This window comes from Blastomyces dermatitidis (genome assembly GCF_000003525.1).
Source record: "Blastomyces dermatitidis ER-3 genomic scaffold supercont1.9, whole genome shotgun sequence".
In the NCBI taxonomy this organism is placed as follows: Eukaryota; Fungi; Ascomycota; class Eurotiomycetes; order Onygenales; family Ajellomycetaceae; genus Blastomyces; species Blastomyces dermatitidis.
The window spans coordinates 2,638,594-2,651,820 of NW_025544782.1; the positions used below are offsets into that span (position 1 = coordinate 2,638,594).

The following is a 13,227-nucleotide window of genomic DNA, read 5'->3' on the forward strand; positions in this document are numbered from 1 at the left end:
AAACATTATCTTTTACAAAGTGAATGTAAAAGTTACTTGAGTAATCACTTTCATCTCATTCTCATCTCAAGAACCAGCCATCTCATTATTCTTTGTCTTGATGTTAAGATTCTTTATCAGTGTTTGTATCACAAGTTGAACCACATGAGCAATGCAGGGGATATGACCTTGTTTATTATTTCAGGAATGCAAAGTCAATTTTTGCTTCAAGCTCTTCATCATAGTGTAGTTATTCACAGCATTGTCAGTTGTAATTGCAAGAAGACTGAGACTAATATCTCAATAGTCATTTTTAATCACAGTCATTAATACCTCTGTCATATAATCCTCAGTATGACTACTGATCAATGATTCAAATTCAATTAATGTCTCTTGATAAGTTCAGTTCTCATCAATGTAATAACATGTAACTTCTATAAATGTAAGATTGTTTATACTAGTTCATGCATTCACTGTGAGAGACACTCTTCAATGATTCTTCAACTCTGATTCTAGATGTTGTATATTGACTTTGTAGTGTGTCTCAAGGTTGAACTGAAGACAGAATCAATGTGAAATATGAAGATTTGAATTAAGCATTTGAAGAAGTGTTCAGAATTCAGGGTTTTCAATTGATTGAAGAGAAAGATTCAGAGATATACATATGTGAAGTAATTATTCATGAAAGTTATCAGATGAGAGTTGTGAAATCAGAGTACTGATACAGAGTCATTTTCACATGATTTTCTTCAAATTAGAAAGTTAGTATTATCAAAAATTGTTACCTGGTAGAGCAACTTACCAGCTCAGTAGTAATTTTCTGATTATTTTTCTTTTATTGTCTGCATTCTGATGACTTCAGATGTCAGGAAATTTCTTCAGAGTCATGATCAGTTTATGATGAATGTTTCTGAATGAAGTTGCAGTGATTGCAGCAAAGAGATGACTCTTCAGTAATCTGCAATACAACCTGTTGATAATTATTTCATAGTTCATCTCAATGTTTGTGTTGAGTTTTCCATAAATTTCATGGCCTGGAATCAGATGTGAAGAATGAAGTGATTATTCATCATAATTGAAAGAGAGCATTCTGTGTTGAATTGTAAATAACATAGACTTTGTGATTCACAGTGATTTCTTGAAGAGTTTGTGAATCTTCAATAGAAGTAAATGAAGTGAAAGAAGTGAATTCAGAAGACATGATAATAATTTGAGAAAGATGACAATTTATTTTCAATAACTGATCACTGATGTGTGTAAGAAGAATTAATATAAGAGAAAATAATCTTGTTTCTTAGCTTAGTTATAATTTTAGTACTAACTCAGATTGAATATCATTGATGTATAAAAGTAAATAAATAATCTTGATTAATCTCTGTCATATTTCTTGAAATATATTAATATTGTGAAAGAGAGTGTTATCAAATTATGTTATCAGATGATATCATTAAAAATATATTAATATTATGAATATCAATATTGAAAAAATGTTAATACTTATACATTATAGTGATTTGTGAATCATGATAGTTAAATATATATATATATATATATCATTCCTGACTTGATTACAACTTGTACAATAATTTTTGAAAACTTAAAATCAATTTTAATTATTAATAATTAAAAACTTAAACTTATAACTAACTAATATAAAAAGAAAAAAATCTACTTCTTCTCTTTCTCATTCTTCTTATCATTCTTCACAATTCACTTCTCATTCTTCTTCTTCTTCTTCTTCTTCTTCTTCTTCTTCTTCTCATCTGAGGTAATAATCACCTCAAAATCTCTCTTCACTGCCTTCTCAGAGAAGGGTTCTCACTGCTCTCTCTCAGCCAGATTAACCTGTATCTCAAAATCCTGCATTTCCTGATCTGCTGTCTCAGGTTTCATCTCAGCAGCAAGCAGATTGACATGCTCAGAGAGCAGGGCTGTCTTCTCAATATTCTGAATCATGAAGTGCATTTGAGACCTGAACAAGGTCTCAATTCTCTTCTCCTCTGCCAGCTTCTGCTAATCAATTAGAGAACAGAAGTATTATCAAAAATCATTATCTCTTAATAAAAAACTTACCAGTTTTAACTTCTTTATCTCTCACTTCAATATCTTCTCAATCTTCTTCTGCTACTGCTTATTTACAGTAACACTTTTCTTCTCTCTCTCTCTCTTCATCTTGACCTTAAATCATTCTCAGAACTTCTTCTGATCTCACTGCTACTGCATGAGACTCTTCACTGTCTTCTTTTTCAATCTCTCACAGACAGTGTCATCTGCATTATTTCTATACTTAGTTCAGTCTAAATCTATCAGAAGTATTACTTAAAATCATTATCATTCTACTCTCTTACAGAGCCTCTTTAAGACATTATAATATGTCTTGTAATCTGTCTCTCTGCACTTGAATGCCTTCTTCTCCTCTCTCTTCAATCTATGACAGTGCTCACGCGCCTTGATGGTCCGCAGAACCGCAGAATATTTAAAGAGAGATGACATGATTGATTTTAATAAGTATTGAGAGAGAGATGAAGGCAGGTAATAATATGATAATGATAATGATGATAATGATAATAATGATGATAATGATGATGATAATGATAATAATAATGATAATAATGATAATGATGATGATGATGAAAGAGAGAGTGCATCAGAATATATTATTGACTTATTAAACATAAAGAGACAAAGAAACTATTAACAGCTTTCAGAGATGTACAGAAACAGCTACAGTGTTATATAGCAATATTATCTTCATTCAATGCATACACTATTGATATTCTTTATATGCATTTATTATATAATCTATATCAGAGATACATGCAGAAAACAGATCTTTGTTACTATGAAGAATGATTGCAGCAATTCTCTGTTTTTATATTATAAAGATAAGTTATTCTTATTTCTTTCTTCTCTCTTTTCTCTTCTTCTTCAATTCATCACTAAGTTCAAGCTGATATGAAAACTATTAAAACACTCACAGAAACCCTCAAATTGAAGAGTATAAACTAATCAAATTTTAAATGCAGATGAATCAAATTAATTCAATAATACTAATTATTCATTTCTCTCTTAATAAAACAACAGTTGCATCTTCTCCCCTCTCTCTCAAACAAAACATGACTCATAAAAAGTGAGTACCACGCCAGGTCATAATGATTAACACAGTCTCAGCACACAGAGCTGTATATGTGCAGCGTGTGCTGGACTGAGAGACTGTGTGAGTTGCAAACTGACAGCAGTATCCCAGGAAGAGCTGTGCAGTGTGGAAAAGCCACAACTCTCAGTCACATATGCAGAGAATGAATCACTGCAGTAAGTGCATGTGTATTGTATGAAAGTAATGCTTTTTAATAATACTCAGTCTCTGATATCATGAAAATAGAGTCTCTTCATGAGATCTGTTTTTATCAGAAGTCAGAGAATCTTATATTTCTCAAGATCATCTTCACACACCTTATTCATGAAATTGATGAGAGGAATCATTGATTTCAGTATTCTGCTCTTGATATCATTCAAGTGACAGCAGAGTTCACTCTGATCACACTTTTTAAGTGTATATTTTCTAATTATTCACATTTATACAGATATATACTGATTATTTATTAGATGATGTTAAGACAATGACTCATTACAGCTGTATTACTCTCACTGTGAGAGATACACAGTTAATGATGAATATTATGAAGACTCTAAGAAGTGAGTATTTTAAGAGTACTGCAGCTCTGTGATCTTGATTTTTTTTATTTTTATTTTTTGTTTTTTTCTTTTTCTTTTCTTTTCTTTTTTTTTTTTTAATGTGATTTTTTCTTGTGTTTATTTTGTTTTTTATTTTTTATTTTTTTTTGTATTTTATGTTTTTTTTATAATTAAAATTATATGAATTATGATCTATGTTCAGAAAAGTAACAATATTTAGTAACACTTTCTATTGAATTTTCAACAAATGAGCACTATATTATGATATTATGTAAGTGAGAAGTAATTTCATAGTCTTATTTGATATCATTCTCAATAATGAAATCAGAATGAAAATGTGACTAAGAATTCAAACATATTCTTTATCTGAGACTAGATTTTTATTTGAAAAATGAATCTGAGATCTTTAATATTTGAAATAACATGATTTGAGATCAATGTAATGAACATAAATCATGATCAGAAGTAATGCTTTTAGGCAACATGACAACTGTAAAGTTTAATCCTGGTCTCAGACACGGTCACACAGTCAGTCTAGGCGTCCGCTCATCTTCATCTTAGAGAATGAGACAAGATTTACCTTTTTACATGTATAATATGTGATTGACATATACTACAGATGACATATACTACAGATGATATATACTACAGATGAGTTAAATAATAATATAGATAGTTAATAAAAGACTGAAGAGAGATCTGCAGAATTAGAAGATGAATTAATTATCAAAGATAATAGTCACAGCTATTTTCTTAATTAAGTTAAGAATAAAGTTAATGAGAGATATTCTCTATAATATCTGATAACATAATAAGCTCTTTGAATAATAGTTTTCTTTTTATAAACTACTGTTAATAAAGATATATCAGAACTATGAATCTTATAGTAATAAAACTTAATCTTAGATAATATATCTATTTCAATAAACTGTTTACAGATCTGAGAGACTGCTATTAATTATATAAAGTATTAACATGTCTGAGATAATAAGAGAAGTTCAGACTCATTTATTATAGAATCTGTAACTGTAGAAGAATCTGATTTTACTATATATATTTATTTACAGTTCTACACAGTGTAAAGAGATAATCAGTGATAGAAAAGATGTAATAAGAGAAGATTATAATATATAAATTCTCTAAGTATGATATTAATGACAGATAGCTGTAGAAGTAGTAAAATACTATAAAGAAATAAATTAGTCAAGAGACTAATTTTATAAGCAGTGAATACAGACTTTTAATATGTTATTCATTCTTGAGAATCTATGAGAGATAATTAATCAGATATGTTATCTATTCAAGAATCTGTATAGAGTAGATAGTTAATGAGATATATAATCTATTATTCAAGAATCTGTATGAAGTAGATGAAAGATAAGATGAAAGATGAACATGTTATGAATGTACAGAGATGCAGTCATAGTGAAATATCACAGAATTGTGCTTCACTTAATTCTACATCAATCAGTGAGCTGTATTCATGTCAAGAACCTCAAAAAGGAAATTCTCCACTTTTAATGACCAGGGTTTTCATCATATATTTACTTCGCTTCGCTCCGCAAATTATTTATATAGTGAAAATCATTTTCTTCTAATCTATTGATTAACTCTCTATAGTCAAGAACTGATCTCAGATTGTGAATGTAATCAATAGATTATGATAAAATCATTTTGTGATAGAGACAGGATTTGAACCTTGCAACCCTGATGTCTAAGAAGGATCATCCCCTATAGTCAGTTCCTACTTCCCATGAGCCCTCCATGGACAGCGCTTTCACCAACTACGCTATCCACCCCACCCCTTTCTTCTTGTGAATTCTATCATCAGTTCAGCCGAGTTAGCAATGCTACACAGTATTGGAAATGGGCTTGGACAGTGTCCTTCTTAGATGGCCCCTTTTATACCCCGTGAGGAAGACCAACACTTCCTCGCTGCCTCTTCCGCATCATAGCCCCAGATTGCTCTCTGTGTCTCCCTGTCGTTCCACGTATCGGGATTCTTGGCGCCCTTCATTGCAGCTGCAAACCGCTCATCCCTCTTGACTTGCTCTGGCCCGTCAGGAAGATGCAGTTCGATTCGAATATCGGTGCCAGATTGCTGGATTCGTTCTGCGCGGGCTTTTCGACACTTCTCATAAACGTACAGTGCAAATGGGACGTCTTTCGCCGTCTCTATTTGGGATAATACCACCCCAAGAGCGGCTGCATCCTCAAGGGCTTGAGCGGCACCTTGTGCTATGTAAGGTCTATGACGACCAGTAAGCGTTGGCCTATATATACCCCTTACTTTCATCAAGCCTACAAATTTCGATTGTTCGTGCAACTTACAGCATAGGATGACATGCATCCCCAACCAGGGCGCAGGAGCCTTTTACCCACGTTTGCAATCGCGGATGCAAACAGAGTCTTGACTTTAACACACTCGTGGACGACGCAACTAGCTTTGAAAGTCGGGGATCCCACCCACCAAACGCCTCCATAATCTCCTCTCTTGTCCCGGGGATAGTCCAGGACTCGCCAGTTGGCCCGTTGTCAGGATGGACGAAGACAGAGTTATACAGCTGGTGGTTCCGTATCGGGTAGCCGATGACATGCCGGTGCGGACCAACCCATCGCACTGCCTGTGGTTTGTTTATTAACTTCGCAGTCTCTTCATCCTCCAGCATTTTCTCACGTGGTATGAGGATCCGGAAAGCTACGTCCCCACTAGGCTGTACTCTATGACCGATACCTGGAAACATCTTCCTTCTGACAGTGGATTTGATACCATCAGCTGCAATAACTACATCACCATATACTGCCTTCCCGCATTGTAGGTGAACTGCTGTAAGATCGAAGTCGATATCAGTAACGGTGGCACCCGCTCGTATTTGAATATTATCTAGCTCCAAAATTCTGTCAAGGAGGGCTTTTTGGAGGTCTCCACGGTGAATGGCGGCAGCTTCGCCGTACTGATGGTTAACGGCAGTTTCGTTCAGGACTCGTCCATCCTGCCATCGGACGACTTGGATGCGCTCAAGGACAACGCTGGTCTTTTTGATCGCCGGCTCAACTCCCAAACCTAAAATAGGAAATGTTGACAAGTGGATCCGCCAATGTCAATCATGTCAGATCACTTACGCCGAAGGACGCTTCGCATGTTCGGGGAAATCTGAATTCCCGCGCCTAGCTCCCGAATCTACACAAATAAGCCATGATTATTTCAGCCTGGCGATGCCTTTAACTGGTGGCTTATCAACCCATACCTGGGGGGCAGATTCGAGTATGAGAATCCTGTGTCCCCGGATTGCCAAAGAAATCGCGGTCGCGAGGCCTCCAATGCCTTCAAAAGGGACGGGCCACAAGTTAATATCGTTTTCCTATGATCCCTCCCCATCGTCTACCGATTGCGAGTTTGCATACCTGCTCTATCTCATATCGTAAGCGCAAGGGCAACAACAGACAACAGCGACAATCAAGTATATATAAGCAATATGATTTCAAAAATTCCTTACCCAACAACAACCACCCTTAGAGGCCGCCGGGCTTGGAGGATCTCCATTCCGTCATCTAACCCCAGAGACTAATTCAACTTGGAAGGGTATAAAGAGTAGAAAATAGTCGTGATACCGGCCACCAAAGTTATGCTGATCGACAGGGACAATATCTCGAGTATTGCGGCCCGCCCCTTTTTGGAATGGGTGCCAGTATATATAGAATATAAAGATAACCACGTTACATCCACCCTACCCAGCGTTTTGGAATGGGCCCATGCCCACCCTCAGCTCGTCCGTCCCAGGATTCCATATCTGTCACCCTATGCGCCACGTCGCACCCATGTCCAAATGCAAAGATAGTCATTCTTGCCCGGTAGCTCGGCGAAAGCAGATCCTCCAGCAGGGATGTTTTTGAAATCATTCAATTCGTCCCGGATATTTATTTTGGCCTCGTGGACGGATGCTGGCGAGCCAATAGCCCTAGTTCTGCTAGGTTCCCAAGATCCTGATCCGGCAGGGTATCATTTCCCGGTTCTGCGCAGACTGCATCTCTTTACTCGTATCCGTCGATAAATGAAACGTGGGAGGGCTGGTTTTCCAAACTAATTCATCGACGGAGAAGCCCCACGTATTTTCCACGTATTTTTTTTTTTTGGCAAAAGTCACACCTTAATCCTTGTCGGTGATCCCGCTGTTACAACACTATGATTCAATAGTAGAGATAAGTAGATGCCGGACTCACCATTTGCTAGCTAGTAGAGTCTTAACAAACTTGAAACGCTAGGACCTTGATGCTCTGGTCAAAGTGATTTTGCCGAAAATAATGATCCAGCTACCTCAACTCCCCTCCTCTCCATCCCAATCAACTTCAATACTTGGCGGAGCCTCAACCCCGTTTGCCAGGGATGGACGAGCAAGACAAGCTACCAATTGCTCGCTGGCAAGATTATTCGATATAAACACGGCTTTACTCGACATTCTCTCTGCCGGTAATTTTATTTTCTGTCGCCTTCGGATCCGATCCCCTCTGCTCAGAAGGTCCGTACATGTATAGACGTCATCTCACCAGGTGCTTCGGCATGATGTCCGGTATGGTATGGGATTCTTCTAAGCTATTAAAAACGCAGGAAATTCCTTTGAAGAAAATAAGATATGATGAGACAGAGTGACAAAGGAATGAATTTGTCATCAAGAAGAACGGTATAAAAAGTGAAATGAAGTGAAGGAAGGAAAATGACATTTTCGATCTGAATATTCAGATGTGGGATCCGTTGTTAGTCCCGTCTGCGTAGTAGACATGCAACCTGATATCCCTGTATCGGGCTGTGATCCTTAAGTCAACCTGCATCTGCAAGGTGCGTCTGACAGGTCCAAGCAAAATAGGTAAAACTTTCCAAAATATCAAACATCTAAAATATTTACCGGCGACGCTCCTCCTAAAAAGCAGTAAAAATATTTTGATGCATTCAAACCGGCTTTTTGCCTGATGCGACATCCAAAGTCAATCATGTGAGCTGAAGACAGGTATGGTATGGTGATGGTGATATCAGATTGTGGATCTCATGTCCAAAAATTAGCTGTGCCCTGGCACAGATCGATTAGGTACACGAAACGTTTAGTACATACATCCATGTACATGTATTCCATATATCATTGTATTCCGTACGGCTATGCCTTCTTGGCTTTCCACCGTGAGAAGAAATGATGCGCAAGTTACACAAATTGGGCTTTGAAATATCCCATTACAACATCCAGCCAACCAATCCGGAGAGTCGAAATGGCGATTGATGAATGGAATATAGAACCATCATTGATACACGGCCAATCATTTCCCTGATCTCCTCGGATGAAAGCTGCAGCATACGCGACCGTTATACAGTCGCTGAGTTTTTGCCCCAATCTGGGTATATTGCGGAGGAGAGTTCCCAGGTTGTGGGATGATCTCAGCCTCAGCTGTAAAATGACCAGTTCCCGCCACATCATGGTGTCGGCTGGTTGCGCGTATGGCGAGCGTGTGGATTGCTGTTCCACAGGTGACAAGTGCAGGAGGAGCTGAGACTCCAATCCAAACTGGAGATGTTTTCCTGTGCTTTTTCGGCAAGGGCGAGTTTAAGGACACGTGGGGGATGTGGCATAGGGATACTGATAGGTAAGCATGGGAAGCGCTATTGAATGATGAAATGGCCTGAGCCAGCTAACACTCTTGAGACATGCCTGATTTGAGACAGAGGAGCATTTGCTATAACTTTTTATCATAAATGGGGATCCCACCGGAAGCATTGACCTCTGCTGGTGCACTGGTTTCTTCCCTTGTTTTTGTTTTCCATAATCGAACTAGAGAGAGATTTGGAGCTGCTTGCTCAGAGAAGCGGCTGGCTTCACTTCAGACGTTCAAAAAGCGCGCCTCTTTCGCAGAATAAATAGCTAAATGCGGGAATGGATGCCATGCCAAAACATGCGTTCTCCGGAGCGAAGTTGGTCTGCGATGAGATGATGGGTTAGGATTGTCGGGATGGGGGAGATTGTATACATTTCTGGCGATTCCGTTCGACACGTTGGGCCAGAAGCCATGAGCGGCGGCTAAGACTTCCCCTTGTTGACAATTCTACCCGCCCCGCATTTCCGGAATTGCTTCCGCGCGCTTATCGTCGGTTGAACCGACTGCAGAAGAGCGCGCTAGCTGCTGCAGCCGAAAGCGCAACAACGGCAACAATTCCGGATGACGTCAGCATGATGCGCCCGTGCGGGTTGAAGATGCAACATCGAGGCTTCGTTCGGACTTGCAAGCGATAGATGGATATTGTCACCATCTTCTCAAATTCTGTCCTACATAAACCATTTCCTTCTCCTCACGCACTGGGCTCAGTGAGCTAGATTCGGTAATTTCACCCATACACAGCCAACACTTACACACTCACACACTCACAATATATATATATAGATATATATACATACAGCGCCATCATGCCCGTCTCAGACTTCTCCACGCCGGAGAAATACACCTACCTCAATGGCTTCGGCTCCTATCACGAGTAAGCTCCAGATGGGTACCTTCCGAGTCCATTCTGCCAATCCCCCGCGAAACTGACATCCACCCGCATCCAGGTCGGAAGCCATTGAAGGCGCCTTACCAATCGGGCAGAACTCGCCACAGATGCCCTCCTACGGCCTCTACGCAGAGAAGCTCTCCGGCACAGCCTTTACCGCTCCTCGCCATGAGAACCAGCAAACATGGCTCTACCGGATCTTACCCTCAGCCGCCCACCAACCGTTCGTCGAAGTAGACTCCTCCACCTACCACACCAGCCTGTCCAAGGATGCCAGCTCTCTCAAACAGATCCCTAACCAGCTGCGATGGAACCCCTTCGATTTCAACGAGGACGTTGACTGGGTGAATGGGCTGCATCTGGTTGCTGGCGCAGGAGAACCTGCAATGAAGACTGGCTTGGGAATCCTCATCTTTGCTGTAGGCAAGGACATGGGCAATGAAGCGTTTTATTCGGCGGACGGGGACTTTCTGATCGTGCCGCAGCATGGTGTTTTGGATATCCAGACTGAGCTGGGGAAACTCCTCGTGCGTCCGAATGAGATTTGTGTCATTCCCCGCGGTGTTAGGTTAGTTTTTATATCCTACCCAATTTAATATATATAAAATGAAGGTATCTCTTCCACATTTGTGAAATAACCGCTAATATACCAAGCAGATACCGCGTCGCTCTCCCCACCGGCCCTGCCCGCGGCTACATCTGTGAACTCTACCAGGGCCACTACCAACTCCCCGAACTGGGCCCTATCGGCTCCAACGGACTCGCCAACGCCCGCGACTTCCAAGCCCCAACCGCCTGCTTCATCGACGACGAAGACGACGAAGCCGTCGCCAAAGGCGCTACACGACCCGAATGGCGCCTCCACAGCAAATTCAACAATACCCTCTTCACCGCCCGCCAATCGCACACCCCCTTTGACGTCGTCGCCTGGCACGGCAACTACTACCCCTACAAATACGATCTAGGCCGCTTCAACACCATCGGTTCCATCTCCTTCGACCACCCGGACCCATCCATCTTCACCGTCCTCACGGGTCCCTCAGACCACGTCGGCACGGCCATTGCGGACTTTGTGATCTTCCCCCCGCGCTGGCTGGTGGCCGAACACACCTTCCGCCCGCCCTGGTACCACCGCAACACGATGTCAGAGTTCATGGGCCTGATTTCCGGTGATTATGATGCGAAGATTGGCGGGGGGTTCCGACCTGCGGGGGCCAGTTTGCATAATGTGATGAGCGCGCATGGGCCGGATGCGCAGACGCATCAGGCGGCGAGTCAGGCGGAGTTGTCGCCGAAGAAGGTTGGGCAGGGGAGTTTGGCGTTTATGTTTGAGAGGTTTGTAGCGTTTCTCTTTACCATTTACTTACTTCTATTCCCCTCTTTCTATATGTGTGAATTGCTTTTGCTAACGTGTGTATTGTTGAATGTAGTTGCTTGATGGTTGGGGTGTCAGAGTGGGGGCTGAAGACGTGTCAGAAGGTGCGGGAGGATTATAACGCTGAGAGCTGGATGCCGTTGAAGCGTAATTTCCAGAATCCGAAGAAGAAGGGGCTGGTAGTTAGTTGATTTGATTGTAGGTTATAACGTTTACGCTCATCATGAGTGGGTTAGTAGCTATTTTCGACAATTTCGATATATCACTCACGTTGTTACGTATTTTACTTCAATAGCAAGGAATAGTTAAAGTGGACGATTTGATTTATGATATTCAACTTCTTCCGAACTGTGCATCTTAGCCAGATACCACCACCACACCCAATGCCAATCAATCACTGCAATCTAATCTAATACATTATTAAGTTACATATATACTGTGTGTACCTCCCCCAGAATAAACAATACATAAAAAAGGCAACGACTCAACCAAACAAACAAATGCACCACCACCACCACCATACCCCCGACATATATCTACACCACAAAACCCTCCCCCTCCCCCTCCCCCTCCCCCTCCCCCCGGTGAACCATCATTTCCTTCCTCATCGCCTCCTTAACAATCGCCCCACACATCTTCGCATACGGGTTCGTCTTAACCGCCATCTGGCGCGCAATCTCGTTCCCATACCGCCCGCCCAACTGGAAATCCATACTGGCCATCTCCTCCAGGTGCTGGGCGGATTTGTCGCGGAGGTGCACGGGTAGAGTTGTTAGTGTGGCAGTGCCAGAGGTAGTATTATCATTATTATTATTATTATTATTCATAGAGGGAGGAGGTGGTTTGGAGTCGAGGGCCCGCGCGGCGCGGTAGACGATGTAGGCGCGGTGGGTGTGGGCGTTTGCGAGGATGCGGGCGTGGAGGGGGCTGAGGGGGGATGGATGCTGTGATGCGGAAGAGAGGGAGGGAGAGGACGAGGAAGAGGAAGGAGATGGGCTAAGTAGTGAAATGACCGTCGAGAGGTCGGCGAAGATCATGTTTGCCAATTCCCTTTGCTCCTCCTCATCCTTCTCTTTCCCATCCATCCCACTCTCTACCAGCATCCTCGCCGCCTGTGCCCGATTCACATACGCAGACGCATACCCCTTGTTCTCCTCAATGATGGCTGTCAGCTTCGCCACGGCCGCTCTTATCTTGTTGGCATCTCTGATTGTGTCTCTGCCTGTTGTCTCTGCCTGCAAGGGGAGTATCGCGGCGCGTTCCAGCGCTTGTAGTTTTGAGAGTTCGGCGGGGGATATGCCGGGGAGCTGCTGAGGAAGGGAAGAGTCGAGGTGGATTCCGGTGGAAGCGTTTGAAAGGGAAGATTCGGCGTCGAAGAGGGCTTGGAGGACGGCGGAGTCGTTGGCGGAGAGATGGGGGGCTGAGGCGGTTACTGCTGTCGTTGCGGTTGCCATTTTTAGCGGTAGTATTCTAGATTATATTAATTTGTGGTATTGGTTATAGTTAATTTGACATTTGACAACTATTTCATAGTTGATGCTGGAGGGTGTTTAGTTGGGGAGCAAATAATATGTCTCTCTATATATTTTAATATATAGAGGTTGCATATAGCCCCCAGACTCCAAGCTGGGCGACGGCTAACTACCTACTT

At 41.5% G+C, this 13,227-nt stretch overlaps 4 protein-coding genes across 6 annotated transcripts; 1 reads left to right on the top strand and 3 right to left on the bottom strand.

The window, feature by feature from the left end:
* Positions 1-1,797: 1,797 nt before the first annotated feature.
* Positions 1,798-2,472, bottom strand: BDCG_17630 (uncharacterized protein; the record flags this gene model as incomplete). The annotated part of the gene is made up of 2 exons (XM_045426723.1): positions 1,798-1,992; positions 2,320-2,472. 2 exons carry the CDS (start codon positions 2,470-2,472, stop codon positions 1,798-1,800), a joined length of 348 nt encoding a protein of 115 aa, XP_045282279.1.
* Positions 2,473-5,226: 2,754 nt separating this feature from the next.
* On the bottom strand, positions 5,227-9,691 carry BDCG_07756. Of its 2 annotated transcripts, XM_045423540.1 has the most exons (6): positions 7,173-9,691; positions 7,081-7,085; positions 6,924-7,000; positions 6,799-6,856; positions 6,007-6,739; positions 5,227-5,924 (listed from the first exon to the last, which is right to left on the bottom strand). In XM_045423540.1, exons 1-6 carry the CDS (start codon positions 7,217-7,219, stop codon positions 5,564-5,566), a joined length of 1,281 nt encoding a protein of 426 aa, XP_045282280.1. In that variant the 5' UTR covers positions 7,220-9,691; the 3' UTR covers positions 5,227-5,563. The 2 variants fall into 2 exon arrangements, with proteins under 2 accessions (XP_045282280.1, XP_045282281.1); XM_045423541.1 differs by having other exon boundaries at positions 6,924-7,085.
* Positions 9,358-13,173, top strand: BDCG_07757. 2 transcript variants are annotated; one of them, XM_045423542.1, is made up of 5 exons: positions 9,358-10,033; positions 10,096-10,186; positions 10,260-10,769; positions 10,859-11,536; positions 11,632-13,173. In XM_045423542.1, the coding sequence occupies exons 2-5, from the start codon at positions 10,119-10,121 to the stop codon at positions 11,765-11,767; spliced, it is 1,392 nt and encodes a 463-aa protein (XP_045278919.1). In that variant the 5' UTR covers positions 9,358-10,033; positions 10,096-10,118; the 3' UTR covers positions 11,768-13,173. The 2 variants fall into 2 exon arrangements, with proteins under 2 accessions (XP_045278919.1, XP_045282282.1); XM_045423543.1 differs by having other exon boundaries at positions 9,987-10,186.
* On the bottom strand, positions 11,801-13,189 carry BDCG_07758 (uncharacterized protein). Its single transcript, XM_045423544.1, has one exon. It carries the CDS (start codon positions 13,028-13,030, stop codon positions 12,113-12,115), a length of 918 nt encoding a protein of 305 aa, XP_045278920.1. The 5' UTR covers positions 13,031-13,189; the 3' UTR covers positions 11,801-12,112.
* Positions 13,190-13,227: the final 38 nt, after the last annotated feature.

Excerpts from the sequence above, each read along its gene's own strand:
- BDCG_07758 (XM_045423544.1), bottom strand. The coding sequence starts at position 13,030 with ATGGCAACCGCAACGACAGCAGTAACCGCCTCAGCCCCCCATCTCTCC.
- BDCG_07756 (XM_045423540.1), bottom strand. The coding sequence starts at position 7,219 with ATGGAGATCCTCCAAGCCCGGCGGCCTCTAAGGGTGGTTGTTGTTGG. Across the intron at positions 6,857-6,923 it reads TACTCGAATCTGCCCCCCAG|ATTCGGGAGCTAGGCGCGGG; the intron begins GTATGGGTTGAT and ends TTATTTGTGTAG. Across the intron at positions 6,740-6,798 it reads CATGCGAAGCGTCCTTCGGC|GTTTGGGAGTTGAGCCGGCG; the intron begins GTAAGTGATCTG and ends TTCCTATTTTAG.
- BDCG_07757 (XM_045423542.1), top strand. The coding sequence starts at position 10,119 with ATGCCCGTCTCAGACTTCTCCACGCCGGAGAAATACACCTACCTCAAT. Across the intron at positions 10,187-10,259 it reads GGCTTCGGCTCCTATCACGA|GTCGGAAGCCATTGAAGGCG; the intron begins GTAAGCTCCAGA and ends ACCCGCATCCAG. Across the intron at positions 11,537-11,631 it reads TTGGCGTTTATGTTTGAGAG|TTGCTTGATGGTTGGGGTGT; the intron begins GTTTGTAGCGTT and ends TGTTGAATGTAG.